The 14,007-nt window shown below is 37.5% G+C and overlaps 1 protein-coding gene across 1 annotated transcript in view; it reads left to right on the top strand.

The window, feature by feature from the left end:
- The window catches only part of PMS1 (PMS1 homolog 1, mismatch repair system component), a 98,912-nt gene that overhangs the window by 57,843 nt on the left and 27,062 nt on the right, over window positions 1-14,007 (top strand). Inside the window, exon 7 of the mRNA XM_004452543.4 lies at window positions 13,355-13,477. Coding sequence (XP_004452600.1) covers window positions 13,355-13,477 — 123 coding nt within the window. The remainder of the gene's footprint in view (window positions 1-13,354; window positions 13,478-14,007) is intronic.

Below are 14,007 nucleotides of genomic sequence, written 5' to 3'. Positions count from 1 at the left end.
TCCTCCTTTTACTCCACTTCTATACCCATTACATACCTTCAATTTGTAAAACTTCACCACCAAAGTCCTTTGGACTGAACATGGCAGATCCATAGTTGTCAGGAACCTTGGATGTGGAGAATCTTTATATACCTCTTCCCATAATATTAAGGATCCCCATCTTATCCAGAGGGGACCCCACATGAGAAGAATCTCCCAAATTATGGATAGGGGTCCCAGATGCACCACTGTTGTAGTAGCTTTTGTTAGGTGTTTCCAAGTGGCTTTGTTGCAGGTTTTGATGTTGTGATTGGCTCTGTATTCATTGATAGCTGGACCAAAATTGGTGCAAGATTCATGACTTCCAGGGAGAGTTGCACAAAAGGTGCTTGCTACCCTGATTTCTACTAGTCTGAAGATCTCTTTGTCCCACCTGCAAACCTAACCTGTGTTTTATGTTTACCTTAATATTTTCACGTCATCCTTCTCCCCATTTAGATTACAGATTGATTCTAATAGTAATAATCTAAGCTTATTTCGAGGACTAAGCCTGCAACAGTAAGGGTACTAGGTCATACAGTGAGAATGCAAAGAGTTTGTTTAATGAGCTCATTTGATTCCTGTGGCAGTTTGAGATTTTTTATGAATTCCAAAAAGAGAGATTATTTTTGTAAACTGATCTGTTCCTCTGGGAATGATCCCCTTTGATTATATTAAATTCAGCTGAGATGTCTTTGACTAAGTAAGGTTAAGATTAGGGCTTTGATTCAACCAGTTAGTAGGGTGTAACTCAGGTTAAGTCCCTGCCTCCTTGGTGGGCTTATATAAATAGACACTCACTCAGGAAGACACACGGAAGACACATGAGAAAAGAGAAAGAGCTCCGTGGATGCCAGAGGAGAGAACTTTGTCATGACACAGAAGAGGAGAGAACTTTGATCCTGCAGTCCTGGGGAGAGATGAGCCATTTGCCTGATAGTTGTAGTCTAAGAGAACAGAGCAGCTGAACAGCTAAGGCCCAACAGACCAGGCAGAGACCACCTACTATCTTAATTCTACACTTGACAACTGACATTGGTGAGAAACCAATCTTGAGTTGAACTCTTTAGGGCCTTATAACTGTAAGTTTTTACCCCAAATAAATACCCTTTATAAAAGCCATCAGATTTCTGGTACTTTGCGTCAGCACCACTTTAGCTGACTAATTCATCTCCCTTCCCAATTGCATGACCAAATTAATTTCAGAATAATGGAAGGTCATAATCCTCTTGAAGGATATATGCAATTATTAGCCCAGCCAGTCTCCCTGAAAAATGAGTTGTTTGAGGACTGTAGATTAGTGATCAACAAACTTTTTCTGTAAAGTGCCAGATAATATTTTACATTTTGCAAGCCAGATAATCTCTATCACAAATATTCAACCCTGCTGTTATAGCCTGAAAGATGGTGTGTAAATGAGTGGGTATAGCTGTGTTCCAGTAAAATTTTATTTAGAAATATATGGGCAGTGATGGATTTGGCCCATGAGCCATAATTTGCTCATCTTTACTCTATATCAGTGCTTCTTAAACTGAGTCAAGACCCATTTAGTGGATAAGGAAATCTGTTTAATGGGTTGTCACTAGCAATTAAAAAAAAAAAAAGGACTAGAATGGAAAAGAGGGTAAATAGAACATTAAAATAAACGTAAAAATGTTATACCTATAACTGGATCAAATTCTTAAGACTAGCACAATAGAGCACAGCAACAGCTTGGGCAGGAATATTTGCATTAATTAAGAACATAAGTAGAGGATTTAACGATGAGCAGAAATAACACTATTTGGCTTTGTGCTAGTGATTCCCATGACCAGTGGGAATAGCATCTGAGAAATGAAAACCTGAGGAGTTTTGCTACAGAACTGAAATTTAAAGGAATTGACTAAAGGATACTACAAGAAAAAAGCTGATGGCTTAAAAATGACTTGATATTAAACACCACATCAGTTCCAAACATGAATAATCTTTTCAATTCTTTGGGTAGTTGTATAGTGGCCTTTCTTAGTTACTGGAGTGATTTGTCTACTAAATTTTGATACTGATTCTGTCATACTAACCAGTTATGGGATATCCTTCAACTCTCAAAGAAAGACTGACAAGCAGCATTCAGGGCAGCAGGTATTGCTCATCCAAGATAGAGCAATGACAAAACTCTAATGTTCTTCATAGTCAGAGGACCTGCTTGCCTGCCAAATTAATGGGCTTAACATGTGCCTTCCTACCCTATGCATAGTTAACCTACTAAATCTCATTTGTGATGAGGAGAACAACAGTTATTTTCCATAAACAAAAAATTCCTATTACATGTAGATTATAAGGCTGTGAGGTAAAATAACAACCCACCCCTGCCTTAACTCACTCCTCAGAGGAACCATTGTGTTACTTTTAATCTTTTTTTAATGTTTTAATACAAAGTTGGAGAAAAGTATTTCAGACAAGGGGGATAGCATGTGGATGGAGAGGGAAGCAAGATCTGGGGGTGGGGTGTTTGTATGTGTGTATGCACGCTCAATGCAATAGGAATATAAGGTGCATGAAGCAGGAGGAAAAAAGATGCAAGTACTAGGTAATGAATGAGACTGAATAGTAGGTGCCAAATGACTTTTGGGGGGTATTGGGAACATCAAAATTTTTCAAGTAGGAGGGGGTTAGGAGGGCTAAATTTTTTTTTAATAGGAAAAAAATTGAAATATAAGAAAGTATAGAGTACCACTGTATGATTCTAGTTATAAAACAGTCTGGAAAAGGCAAAACTATAGTGACAAAATAGATAAGTGGTTGCCTCGGGGTTTCAGGAGCATAGGCAAATTTTGGGGGATGATAGAACTGTTCGATATCTTGAATGTGGTCATAGTTACGCAAATATATGCATTTGTCAAAACTTGCACAACTGTACACTAAAGAATTTTATTGTCTGTAAATAATACCTTAATTTAAAAAAAAACCCTGATGTAGTAATAATGTTGGTACCTGATTTGAGTAAGATAATATAAAAATTTTTGTTATAGAAAAATTTTTAATCTAATAATAATGAATAAAAACAGCTGTCTTGGGGCAGCGGACTTGGCCCAGTGGTGAAGGCATCCATCTACCACATGGGAGGTCCGCGGTTCAAACCCCGGGCCTCCTTGACCCGTGTGGAGCTGGCCCATGCACAGTGCTGATGGCGTGCACAATGGGAGAGCCCCCCAGCGCCAAGGAAAGTGCAGCCTGCCTAAGAATGGCACCGCCCACACGGAGAGCTGATACAGGATGACGCAACCAAAAGAAACAGATTCCCATGCCGCGGACAAAGAAGACGCAGCAAATAGACACAGAACAGACAACTGGGGTGCGGGGGGAAGGGGAGAGAAATAAATAAATAAATAAATCTTTAAAAACAAACAAACAAAACACCTGTCTTAAGAAAGCCAGGTGCAAACACCTGGCATTGGATGGTCCAATGCCAATTGTATAAAAAATAACACAGATATTTTTGTTAAAAGAAAAATATAGGGCTTAATATAAACACCTATATACTCACCATCTAAAATAAAAAAATAATAGTTTTTTTGTTTTTGCATCCCATTTGTAATAAATGTAAATAAAATACTAGAGATAGAACACCTGTTCTACAGGACCACTAGTAGAGAGATACTCAGTTTAGATTGACATTAACAGGCTAAGGACACAGAAAGTCCTAAGCTGGTACCAGGTTTACTTAGTTTTATAGGATATAGGATAAGACACACAGCATGTTAGCATGATATCATCAGGTATTTCTTCAGTGGGAGTCTTAACAGGCATTAGTGGGTGACTTCCCAGTTCCCATTCACCACCTTCCCTTCCAAAGGGGTACTTTGTTGGAGAGGAAGAAAACAAATGGGTATGTGTGGAACCACCTCCCAACAATGTTTAATTACAGGAGACCAACTACTCAGGGAAGACTAGTGTAGTTTTCCCATGAGGTTTTTATAATTCAATTTCAGTTTTCCAAGTCCAGATGGAGTTTACTAATCAGGGATCATTTTTACACTAAGTAATGTTGCATGATAACATTTATTTTAACCTAGTAGGTTTCCAAGTAATAAACAATGCTGGGAGAAGGTAAATCCAAGGTCATAGTCCTTTGAAGAAAGCAGTCACCCTCAAGTACCCTCTGTCACCTGTGTGCAATATTTCCCTATTAATTTAAAATAAAATTGGTTTTAAGTATCTTCTTCCAGTTTGTGGCTTGTCTCTTCACTTTTTTTGTGTCTTTGATGATTAAAAACATCTTAATGTAAAATATATCCATCGTTTGAGTGTAGTTTGTGCTTTAAAAATTATGTTTAAGAAAGCCTCATATTTCCCGAGATTATAAAGATACTCTATTTCTTTTCTAAAACACTTACAATTTTGCCTTTTACATTTACGTCCTTGGTCTGGAATTGACTTTTTTTATATGGTGTGCGAGATAGGCATCATTTTTATTCTTTTGTGTTGTCCCAGCACCATTGATCCTACCATGCCACCTCTGACATATATCAGGTTTTCATATATGTCTAGTTCTGTTTCTGGGATCTCTTATTCTGTTTTATTGGTTGTTAGGATGTGTTAGTTTTCATTTTGTTTCATTTATTTTGTCATTCTTTTCCTTCTTTTTTGACTCACTTTTGACCTTTTAAAAAAAATTGAGTTCAAATTATATTGTCCTATGACTTAGGTTGTTCTATGACTTTCAGACTAGGTCTTTCCCTTCCTCTTTCTTTCTACTATGGTTTTTTGGAATGGTTATCATGTCATTTCCCTTCTGTCCAGAACTTCCATAATGTAGTGTTGCTTCCAACTCTGTTCTACTTTAAAATTACTTGTATTCATCTCTGAATTACTAAATACTTAAAATTTATATTGTGATTTCATCTCAATCAATAGATTTAGTTATATATTTTTTTAAGCATTAAAATGATTGGTGGAGCTTTTAAACTTTTAAAAATTACTGATTTCTCGTTGTATTGTGGTCAGAGAGAACATGGTGATTACTTGGGATTTGTGGAGCTGCTTTTTTTTTGGCTCAGTGTGCTTGAAAAATATATATTTGAGATGTCAGGTTCTGAGAAAGTATTAAAATGTATAACTCTGTCTTTTTTATTTTTATTTTTTTAATCATTGTCAGGGTGCTTTTTACTATTGACTTATACTATTATAGAATCTATCTATTTGTATTAATTGAAAGTCCATTGATAGGGTGAACCCTTGTACAATCAACAACTTGTTGATTTTTAAATTAAGCAAATAGACACCCAGGGTCCCTTTAAGAAAAGCTTAGTAGGTTTATCACTGATTATTTTTTGTTGATAGATAAAATTTTAGAAACACTATTCAGGTCCCCATTGACAATTGCTTTATGACTTAGGCAGTTATCTGAACTTTGTTTTAGAGTGTTTAAAAAAACTAAGATGAGTCTTTACTATCCATGAAAATATTAGGAGAAAATCTATAACTTCTAAGAGAAAGTATCAGTAGGTTAATGAACAGTGGCATCCTGCATGTGATCCTAGACTCCTGCCACGTGGCAAGACAGAATGGCAGGCAGTCTCTGCCTTCTCCAGGCTCACTTTCTCCTCCAGCATCCAGTCTTTGGTGAGATAGTATCTCTGGTCATGCCTTGATTTGGACATTTCACAGCCTCAAAACTGTAAGCTTGAACCCTAATAAATTCCCATTATAAAAGCCAACCCATTTCTGGTATTTTTCATTGGCAGCCCTTAGCAAACTAAGATAGAAATCCTCTCCCCTCTCCTCAAAGCTTTGTTGCTTCAGCTTCAGTTGTTCTGCTGATTCCAGTCTCTTTCTCTCAGTCTCTCAGTAAAATGGCAGCTCTTCTCCTCTTCTCTCCTTCATTTATATAGGACTCCAGTAAAGGATTAAGACACACCCTGATTCCCCCGCAATCTAACATCAAAGGCCCTTAACTGAAGCAATTGAATCAAAGGGTGCTCTCACTGAATCTAATCAAAAGGCCCTATGCACATTTGGTTTACAGGCACAGGTCTGGGTTCAGTCTAAAAACAGGATTTTCTGGGGTTCACAAGACTCAAACCAGGACAGCCCCTTAACTTTTTTGCCTACCTCTGGACTAATAAAAGACACCATGAAAATGCCATGTGTGTATTTTCTTTAGGTTATCAGGATTCCCTTTTAAAGGAGAGTGTAGCTGGATATTTGGGGCGGGGCGGGGGGAGCGATTCTTGTAGGAAAAAGGAAGGGAGAAGTGGGTGTTGTCGTAGACTCTTATTTACAGATGTTTACAAGATCATGGTTATTCTGTCCTTTTGGTGTCTTGTTCTTTTTTCTTTAGGTTATATCTACTCAAACTTTTTGGCTTAAAAAGTCATTTATTTGATATTAATATTGTTATACCAGCTGGCGTAATTTTTTCTATCATTTTCTGTTGTTTTCTTTAAATTCTAGCACTTGAGAATTCCTGTAGATGCATTTAACTTTTTTATCCAGGCTGGTAGGTTCTGGTCTTTAATAGATGTGCATATTAGTCCATTCAGAGAAACCACAAAACTCTAAAAGGTGGTTGTAGTCACAAGGAATTAGCCAGTAAGAAAAAAAGAGATATCTAAAGAAAATTGGAATAGCAGAAATAAAGCAGTCACCAACTCAGGCTGAGAGATAGCACCACAGCAAGAGCACACCCCACCTCCCCTGCCAACCATGGCTGAGCTCCAAACCTTGCCAAGGGTTTGGATATGGCTCCCTAATGGCAGAAAAGTTACTCTGGTGCCATACAGGCAAAGCTTTCTGATAATCTGCCCTCAGGAATTTGCTGGAAATCCACATTCTAGGGTGCTGGAGAAAGCTATCCACAGGGAACCTCACCAGAGGCACTCTGCTGCATAACTATCTGAGGGCAATCCCAGGGGAAAGTTGCTGGCTACTGGATGGCTGTTATCCATTGTATATTCCAGGAGGCGGGTGCCAGAGAAATTGTGTGTGCTGTAATAGCTGCCTGCTGGAGAGCCTCTTGCATGCAGCTGGAGCAAGATGCTTAGAAAGTTGTCTGTACTGCTAAGTGAGCACTGGAACGATGACACTAAACTCTTTCCTCCCTAATGTCTCTCCAGTGCCCTCTGTTGACTAGATTAACATGCCAAGTGGCATAGAAAACGTTTATGAAAGTCCAGATCCATTTTCACACATTAGGCAATGAAGGAAAATTTAGAGTTGAGAGGCAGTAAATGGTTAACTGGCACAATGAGTTTAATTCCTTTACATTTATTTTTATTACTGTGTATTTAGATATGTTGTTGCTTCTTTGTCTTCTATTTGATTGATGTTACCTTTATTTTTTTCTTATTCCCCAACCAGTTTGGAAGTTATCAGTTCTATTTAAGTTCTTCTAATGGTTACTCTTTAATTTTCTTTTACATAGATAATTATATTCTAAAATTATTCATTATCTCTGTACTTCCTCTTAAATCAGATACAGATTTTATAATTCCATAACCCTCTGAAGTCCCTCTTCTATCTCCTCCTGTGTTGTAAAAAAGCAAGTTTTTTTTTCAGTTATATTTATTAGCTTATTTATATCTTTTCTTGCTATTTTCTGTATCTTGTTTCTTTCTTGAGCTTTAGCTTTCCTCTTGATGAAGTATATCCTATGATAGTTCTTTCAGCAAGGGTATGTATGTATTTAAAACTCTCAGATTTAAAAAATTTCTATTTCTCCCTTATTCTTTAAATGCAGTTGACCTATGCGTTGCATTCTCTGGTAATAGTTATTTTTCTTTCAGCATTTTAAAGCAGTTACTACATTGTTTGCTTATAAGAAGTGTTATGTCAGTGATGTAATCCTTTTGTAAAGGAATATTTTCTTTCTGCTAGCTTTTAAGATTTTATCTTTATATTTGATAACTGCAGTTTCATTATGATGTATCCACTTGTAGATTTATTTTATTTAAATGGCTTAAATTCTCAGTATATTTTTTAAAAGATTTATTTATTTATCTCCCCCTCTTACAACTTGTTTTTTTTTTTTTTTGGTGTTTTTCTTTTTTTTGGTGTTTTTCTTTTCTTTCTGTACTCTCTGTCCATTTGCTGCACAGTTTTTCTGTGTCTGCTTGTTTCCCTTTGTTGCATCATCTTGCTGCATCAGCTCTCCATGGGGCACGGGCCGTCAGCTCTCTGCAGCGCACCGGCCAACTTGCCTTCACAAGTAGGCTCTGGGACACGAACCCAGAGCCTCGCATATGGTAGATGGGAGCCCAACTGATTGAGCCACAGACGCTTCCCTCAGTATGTATTTTTAACCTGAGAACTCATATGTCCTTTTTCGAATCTCAAAAAATATATTATTTTCAAGTATTGTTTTTCTGCCATGACCATTCTTTACGAACTTCTGGAACTCCTTTTTTTTTTTATGTGTAAATGTTTTTGTGGGTTTTTTTCCAATTTTTTAATTATCTTTTTTTTTAAGGATACATAAATCACACAAAATATTTACATTAAAAAATATAAGAGGTTCCAATCTACCCCACTCCCCACAACCCCCACTCCTCCCACATCGACAGCTTCTTTCATTAGTGTGGTACATTCATTGCTTTGTTGAGTACATTTTGGAGCATCGCTAGACAGCATTGGTTATAGTTTATGTTGTAGTTTACACTCTCTCCCAGTCCATTCAGTGGGTTATGGCAGAGTATATAATGTCCTGCATTTGTCCCTGCAATATGATTGAGGACAGCTCCAAGGGTTATTGTTACTCTAGCAATGGAAGAAATTGTATCATCAAAGTGGAGGTAGTGGCCACAGGATTTGCTAAAGGCAGGGTGAGGGAAAAAGAGGTGTGATATTAGAACTCCTTTTAAATGTATGGTGGAGTTAATCAAGTTGTTCTTCTTAACATCTGTCTTTACTTTTATATTTTTATGTCTGCCTTTACTCCATGCTAAGTTCTGGGTGAATTCCTTAGAACTGCCTCATTTGTATTCCCAAAACTATGTATTTTATTTCCTGGATTCAGAATTTATTTCATATTCTTCTGTTCCAAACTTGATTCATAGCTATAGTTTTGGTTTCTATACTTTCTATTTTTAATGGATGTTATTTTTCTTTTTTTAACATGTTACTCATATTAATTTCAAAGTTCTTTACATATTGCTCTATCATTTCTGTTTTCCTAAGAGAAAATTCTCTAATTCTGTGCTATTTTATATTCTTTGAAATTTTAATTTTGAAAGTAATTTGAATGGGAATTTTTTTTTTCTTCTCTCCATCCTCCGCCCACCCCCCACCCCCCACCCCACACACACACCTCAACCCTAAGCCCCAGTTCAAAACAACGTGTTATATTCTTAGTTCAAGCAGTTCATCCTTCCAGACTTGGGTTAGCCTTATTCTTGGTTTTGGAGTTCTCTCTGCTCTTTCTTGTGACCTTGGCAAACAGCCCCAGCCAGTAATCACAGTATATTAAGCATTTGGAGAGGGCATATCACAGGCCCGATTTCAAATGGAAAGACTGATTTCAATCCCCTGCCTTGCCTGGGGTGTTTTCTGATCCCATCTCCATATCAGAATTAAGTTTCCAACTGACATAGTTTGTTTCTTATATTGGCGTGCATGGGACTTTCGACTTCAACCATCACTTCCTATTAAAGGTTTTGCATCTGTAAAGACATTTGTCTTACTTTTATGTGATTAGATCTTTGAAATTTTAAAAAACTGATTTTATCTATCACTGCTATGTATTTTCAGTTGGGATGGGAGAGACGGGAATTCCCATGAACTCCACTGTCTTGACCAGGAGTACTTAAATTTCTGTTTTAGAAACATAACTCCATTGTGTTATGGAGGCTTATTGAAAGAGGAAACACTAGTTTTAGGAAACCAGTTAGGATTATTTTTCAAGAGCAGAACAGTGGGGAAGAGGAACTGTTTGATGACTGAGTAATAAAGGAATAGAGGAAGAGAAGCCAATTGGATAGCAGGGTAGAAGTGGAATGAAATAGTGTATTAACTTTTGAATGTGGTGAAATTGAGAAGATGTTTGTGACAGCCAGTTGAAGCAAACATTTGTATATGCAAGTCCAGAAAGAAATAGAGGCTATAAATCTATGTCATAGCATCATTGTATGTGAATAGTTGTTGAAACTATAGATATGGATGAAATTACTCTGGGAGAGTAAATAGAGAGCAAGAAAAAAGGGGCATAATGATAGAACCCATGGGGACCATCTTCATTTTTAGGGAGTAAGCAAAGGAAGAGAAATCAATAAAGCAGATTGAAGAGGAAGCAGAAAGACCGAAAGAGAAGGTTGAAACAAATTCTCATGAAGTAGAATATTTCCCAAAAAGGCGGTTGTCAGGTGATTACAGAATCAAATAAGACTAAGTAATGTTCATTGGAATTGGTCATTGATGTGGTTGAGGTAGAAGCTAAATTATAGGAGGCTGGAGATGAAGAGGAGGAGAGAGAGAGAGGTCCAAAGTTGAGAAACAATCAGGGAAGAGATTTTTGTTTGTATTTTGCTCTGCATTTTGTTTTTCCTTCTTAGATTGAGGAGTATCTGGGCACAGAATCACACAAGTCTATCTGATTTTGATTTTATACTGGTTTTATATTTTACAGACATTCTTTTTTCTGTGAACTAGCCTGATTTTCAATTTTTATAGCATTCCTAAGATTTTGCTGTTTTATTTTACTTTTCTATATAACTTGAATGTAGTTTTAGTTCTTAAAATTATCTAAGTCATTTTAAAGCTCAGTGTTTTGAAATAATCATTATTGTATTAGTCAGTCAAAGGGGTGCTGATGCAAAGTACCAGAACTCTGTTGGCTCTTTTTTTTTTTTTTTTTTAAGATTTATTTTTTATTTATTTCTTCCTCCCTCACCCACTTTCTGCTTTCTGTGTCTGCCTGTATTCTTGTCAGTAGCACCCGGAATCCATGTCTCTTTTTGTTGTGTCATCTTGCTTCGTCAGCTCTCCGTGTGTGTGGCACCATTCCTGGGCAGGCTGCACTTTTTTTTGCTGTGCAGCTCTTCTTATGGGGCGCACTCCTTGCACGTGGGGCTCCCTTAAGCGGGGGACACCCCTGCGTGGCATGGCACTCCTTACTTTCATCAGCACTGTGCTTGGGCCAGCTCCACACAGGTCAGGAGGCCCTGGGTTTGAACCTTGGACCTCCCATGTGGTAGGCAGATGCCCTGTCCCTTGGGCCAAATCCTCTTCCCTCTGTTGGCTCTTATAAAGGGTATTTATTTGAGGTAGAAGTTTGCAGTCACAAGGCCCTAAAGAGTCCTACTCAAGGCACCATAAGTGGTATTCTCTCACCCAAAATCTCTTGCCACGTGTTGGCGCAAGATGGAAGGCAATGTTCAGCCTTCCTCCTTTCTCTTAACACTTGTGGTCCCAGCTTTTTCCAATCTCAGCTGTAGGCTAGCATAAGTCTCTCTCCCTGGGGCTCATTTCTTTCTGGGCTTTGCTGCTGTGGTCTCTTCACAAGGTCAGCTGTAGACTATCAGACTCATCTCTCTTCTGGGGCCTTCCCTACGGAGCACTCTCTCTTCCTGTGTATCTGTTTCTGTGTGTCTACTTCTGTGTGAGTCTGTTTTGTCAGCCCAAGGGGCCTGGGACTTGACGCTGAGTTGCACTCTAATGACGTGGTTGCAGCAAAGCCATAATCATAACATAATTTAAAGACGTCTCAGCTGAATCTAATACAAGTCACAGGATTTATCACACCAGAGGAACAGACCAGTTTTCAAACATAATCTACATTTCTTTTTGGAATTCATAAATAATATCAAACTACACAATTATTCAGTGACCAACCAAGATTGTGTGAAAGGAAAACAGTAACAATATTATACACATATAATTTTATTCGTAAGTTTTTATCTTATTCAGGCAGAACTTTTTAATCCACAAACCCAGTAAGTCTTTCAGAGACTAAGCAGGCAGCTCTTCCTGCTGTTCAACAAGTGCTTTAAAAGGGGTCTCGTGTTACCTGGTAAATTATACCACCATTTATAAATGCTGTGAAATTTTACAGTTAATTAAGTAGTATCACTCAGTAGTGGATTATCCAGATGTATTAATTTATTTTTACAAATTGGTACAATTTGGCACTGTTTCAATAATGCACTTAGTAGTCTAAAATTAGTAATGCATCTCTTTAAACACTTATTTCCAAGGACATGGATAACCATCGACATAGGTGGCAGCATACAGACTATATTGGTAAGGAGCCTCCTGGGTTCTGTTTAACTAAAAATAGCACCTCCACAGACTTGCTGACTTTCCTTATTAATCTAGGCTGAAATTTTACTGTTAGTGTTTGTTAATAACATATCTAATTCTAGTTATTTCAGATGAGAGATTATAAGACTGTATTTTAAATAATTTGACCAATATCACATAGCTAATAAGTAGTGGAGATGGGATTCAAACCAAGTCAGTCTGCTTTATATTACATTCTTAACAACTCTCTATATATTGCCTCTATTTTTATTTTTTTAGGAGGTACCTGGTATTGAACCCAGGACCTTGTACATGGAAAGCAGGTACTCATCATTGAGCTATATCTGCTCCCTATATATTGCCTTAAGGTGAAAGTAGGAATATTTTCCCTGCCTTCTATCACTTCTGTCTGATCTTCTTTTCTAGGACCTCCTTCATTTCCCCCCTCCTCTTTAGACATTTGTAAAATACAGAAATGATAGCATGTAAATAATCAACAAAATGTTTGTGTAAAAGTTCTCACACTATAACATTTCAGTCAGTATTTAGCCCAAAGAAAGTTAATTCAAAGAATAAAAGAGGTTTTTATTTTAACTCTGAGAAATGAAAATCTAGTCAGATAGGCTTTAAAGCATACTTAGCATAAAGATAGAAAAGCCTCTTCTTTACAGAAAAAGGTGGTTAAGAAAAGGGCATACAGCCAGAAGAAGGTTACAATGTGAAGAAAGAAATTTAAAAACAACAACAACAACAAAAAACAACAGGAAGAAGATATAGTTATGTAGAGAATGGTATCCATGATATAAGTCCTGAGACAGTTAAATATTTGAAAGTATGATGATTCATGAAAATTTTGTGTTTTCATTTTTCTTTAAAATGAAATTACAAAAAGAGAGAGGCAGAGGACACCAGTTTAACAGGCTTCAGCATTTTCTTTAAGTTTAATGCTTAAGACATGGATTCCAGGAAGCCTATGACACATTAGACATTAGGATTAAGATCCATTTGTTCATTTGTACCTTCTTGTACATTCTAATGTATGGTGTATAGCTAGACCCATGCAACCACATTTACTGGTGACATTGCATATTAAATTAATTCTGTAATTATTGTATTACAATTACAGGTTGCTGTAAGTGGATTTCTTCCAAAGCTTGATGCAGACCATTCTTTCACAAGCCTTTCAACTCCAGAAAGGAGTTTCATCTTTATAAACAGCCGACCAGTACATCAAAAAGACATATTAAAGGTAATTTCTTATAGAAAAAATATCGCTTGGCTTAGAGATTAAAATCAGATTTGTTACTTGTCAAATTGTTAATAGGATCATTTCCAATAATTCGTTCTCATATAAGGAAGAAGAAAAGGGAAGCAGATGTGGCTCAAGTGATTGGGCTTCCATCTACCACATGGGGGTCCAGGGTTCGATTCCTGGGTTCTCCTGGTAAAGTGCAAGCTAGCCCACCCAGTGAGTTGACCCATCCATATTGCTGGCCCGTGTGTAGTGCTAGCCCACACAGAGTGCTGACCCGCACTGTGTGCTGACCTGTGCAGAGAGCTGGCGCAGCAAGGTGACACAACAAAAAGACACAGGAGAGACAATGAGAGATGCAGCAGACCAGGGAGCTGAGGTGGCACAAGAGATTGAATGCCTCTCCCCTATTCCGGAAGGTCCCAGAATTGGTTCCCGGTGCTGCCTAAAGATAAGACAAGCAGAAACAGAAGAACACAGAGCGAATGGACATAGAAAGCAGACAGGGAGCGCAAAAAGCAATGAGG

The sequence above is a fragment of the Dasypus novemcinctus genome, chromosome 7 (assembly GCF_030445035.2).
Source record: "Dasypus novemcinctus isolate mDasNov1 chromosome 7, mDasNov1.1.hap2, whole genome shotgun sequence".
Lineage (NCBI taxonomy): Eukaryota > Metazoa > Chordata > Mammalia > Cingulata > Dasypodidae > Dasypus > Dasypus novemcinctus.
This window is presented reverse-complemented; position numbering and strand designations above follow the sequence as displayed.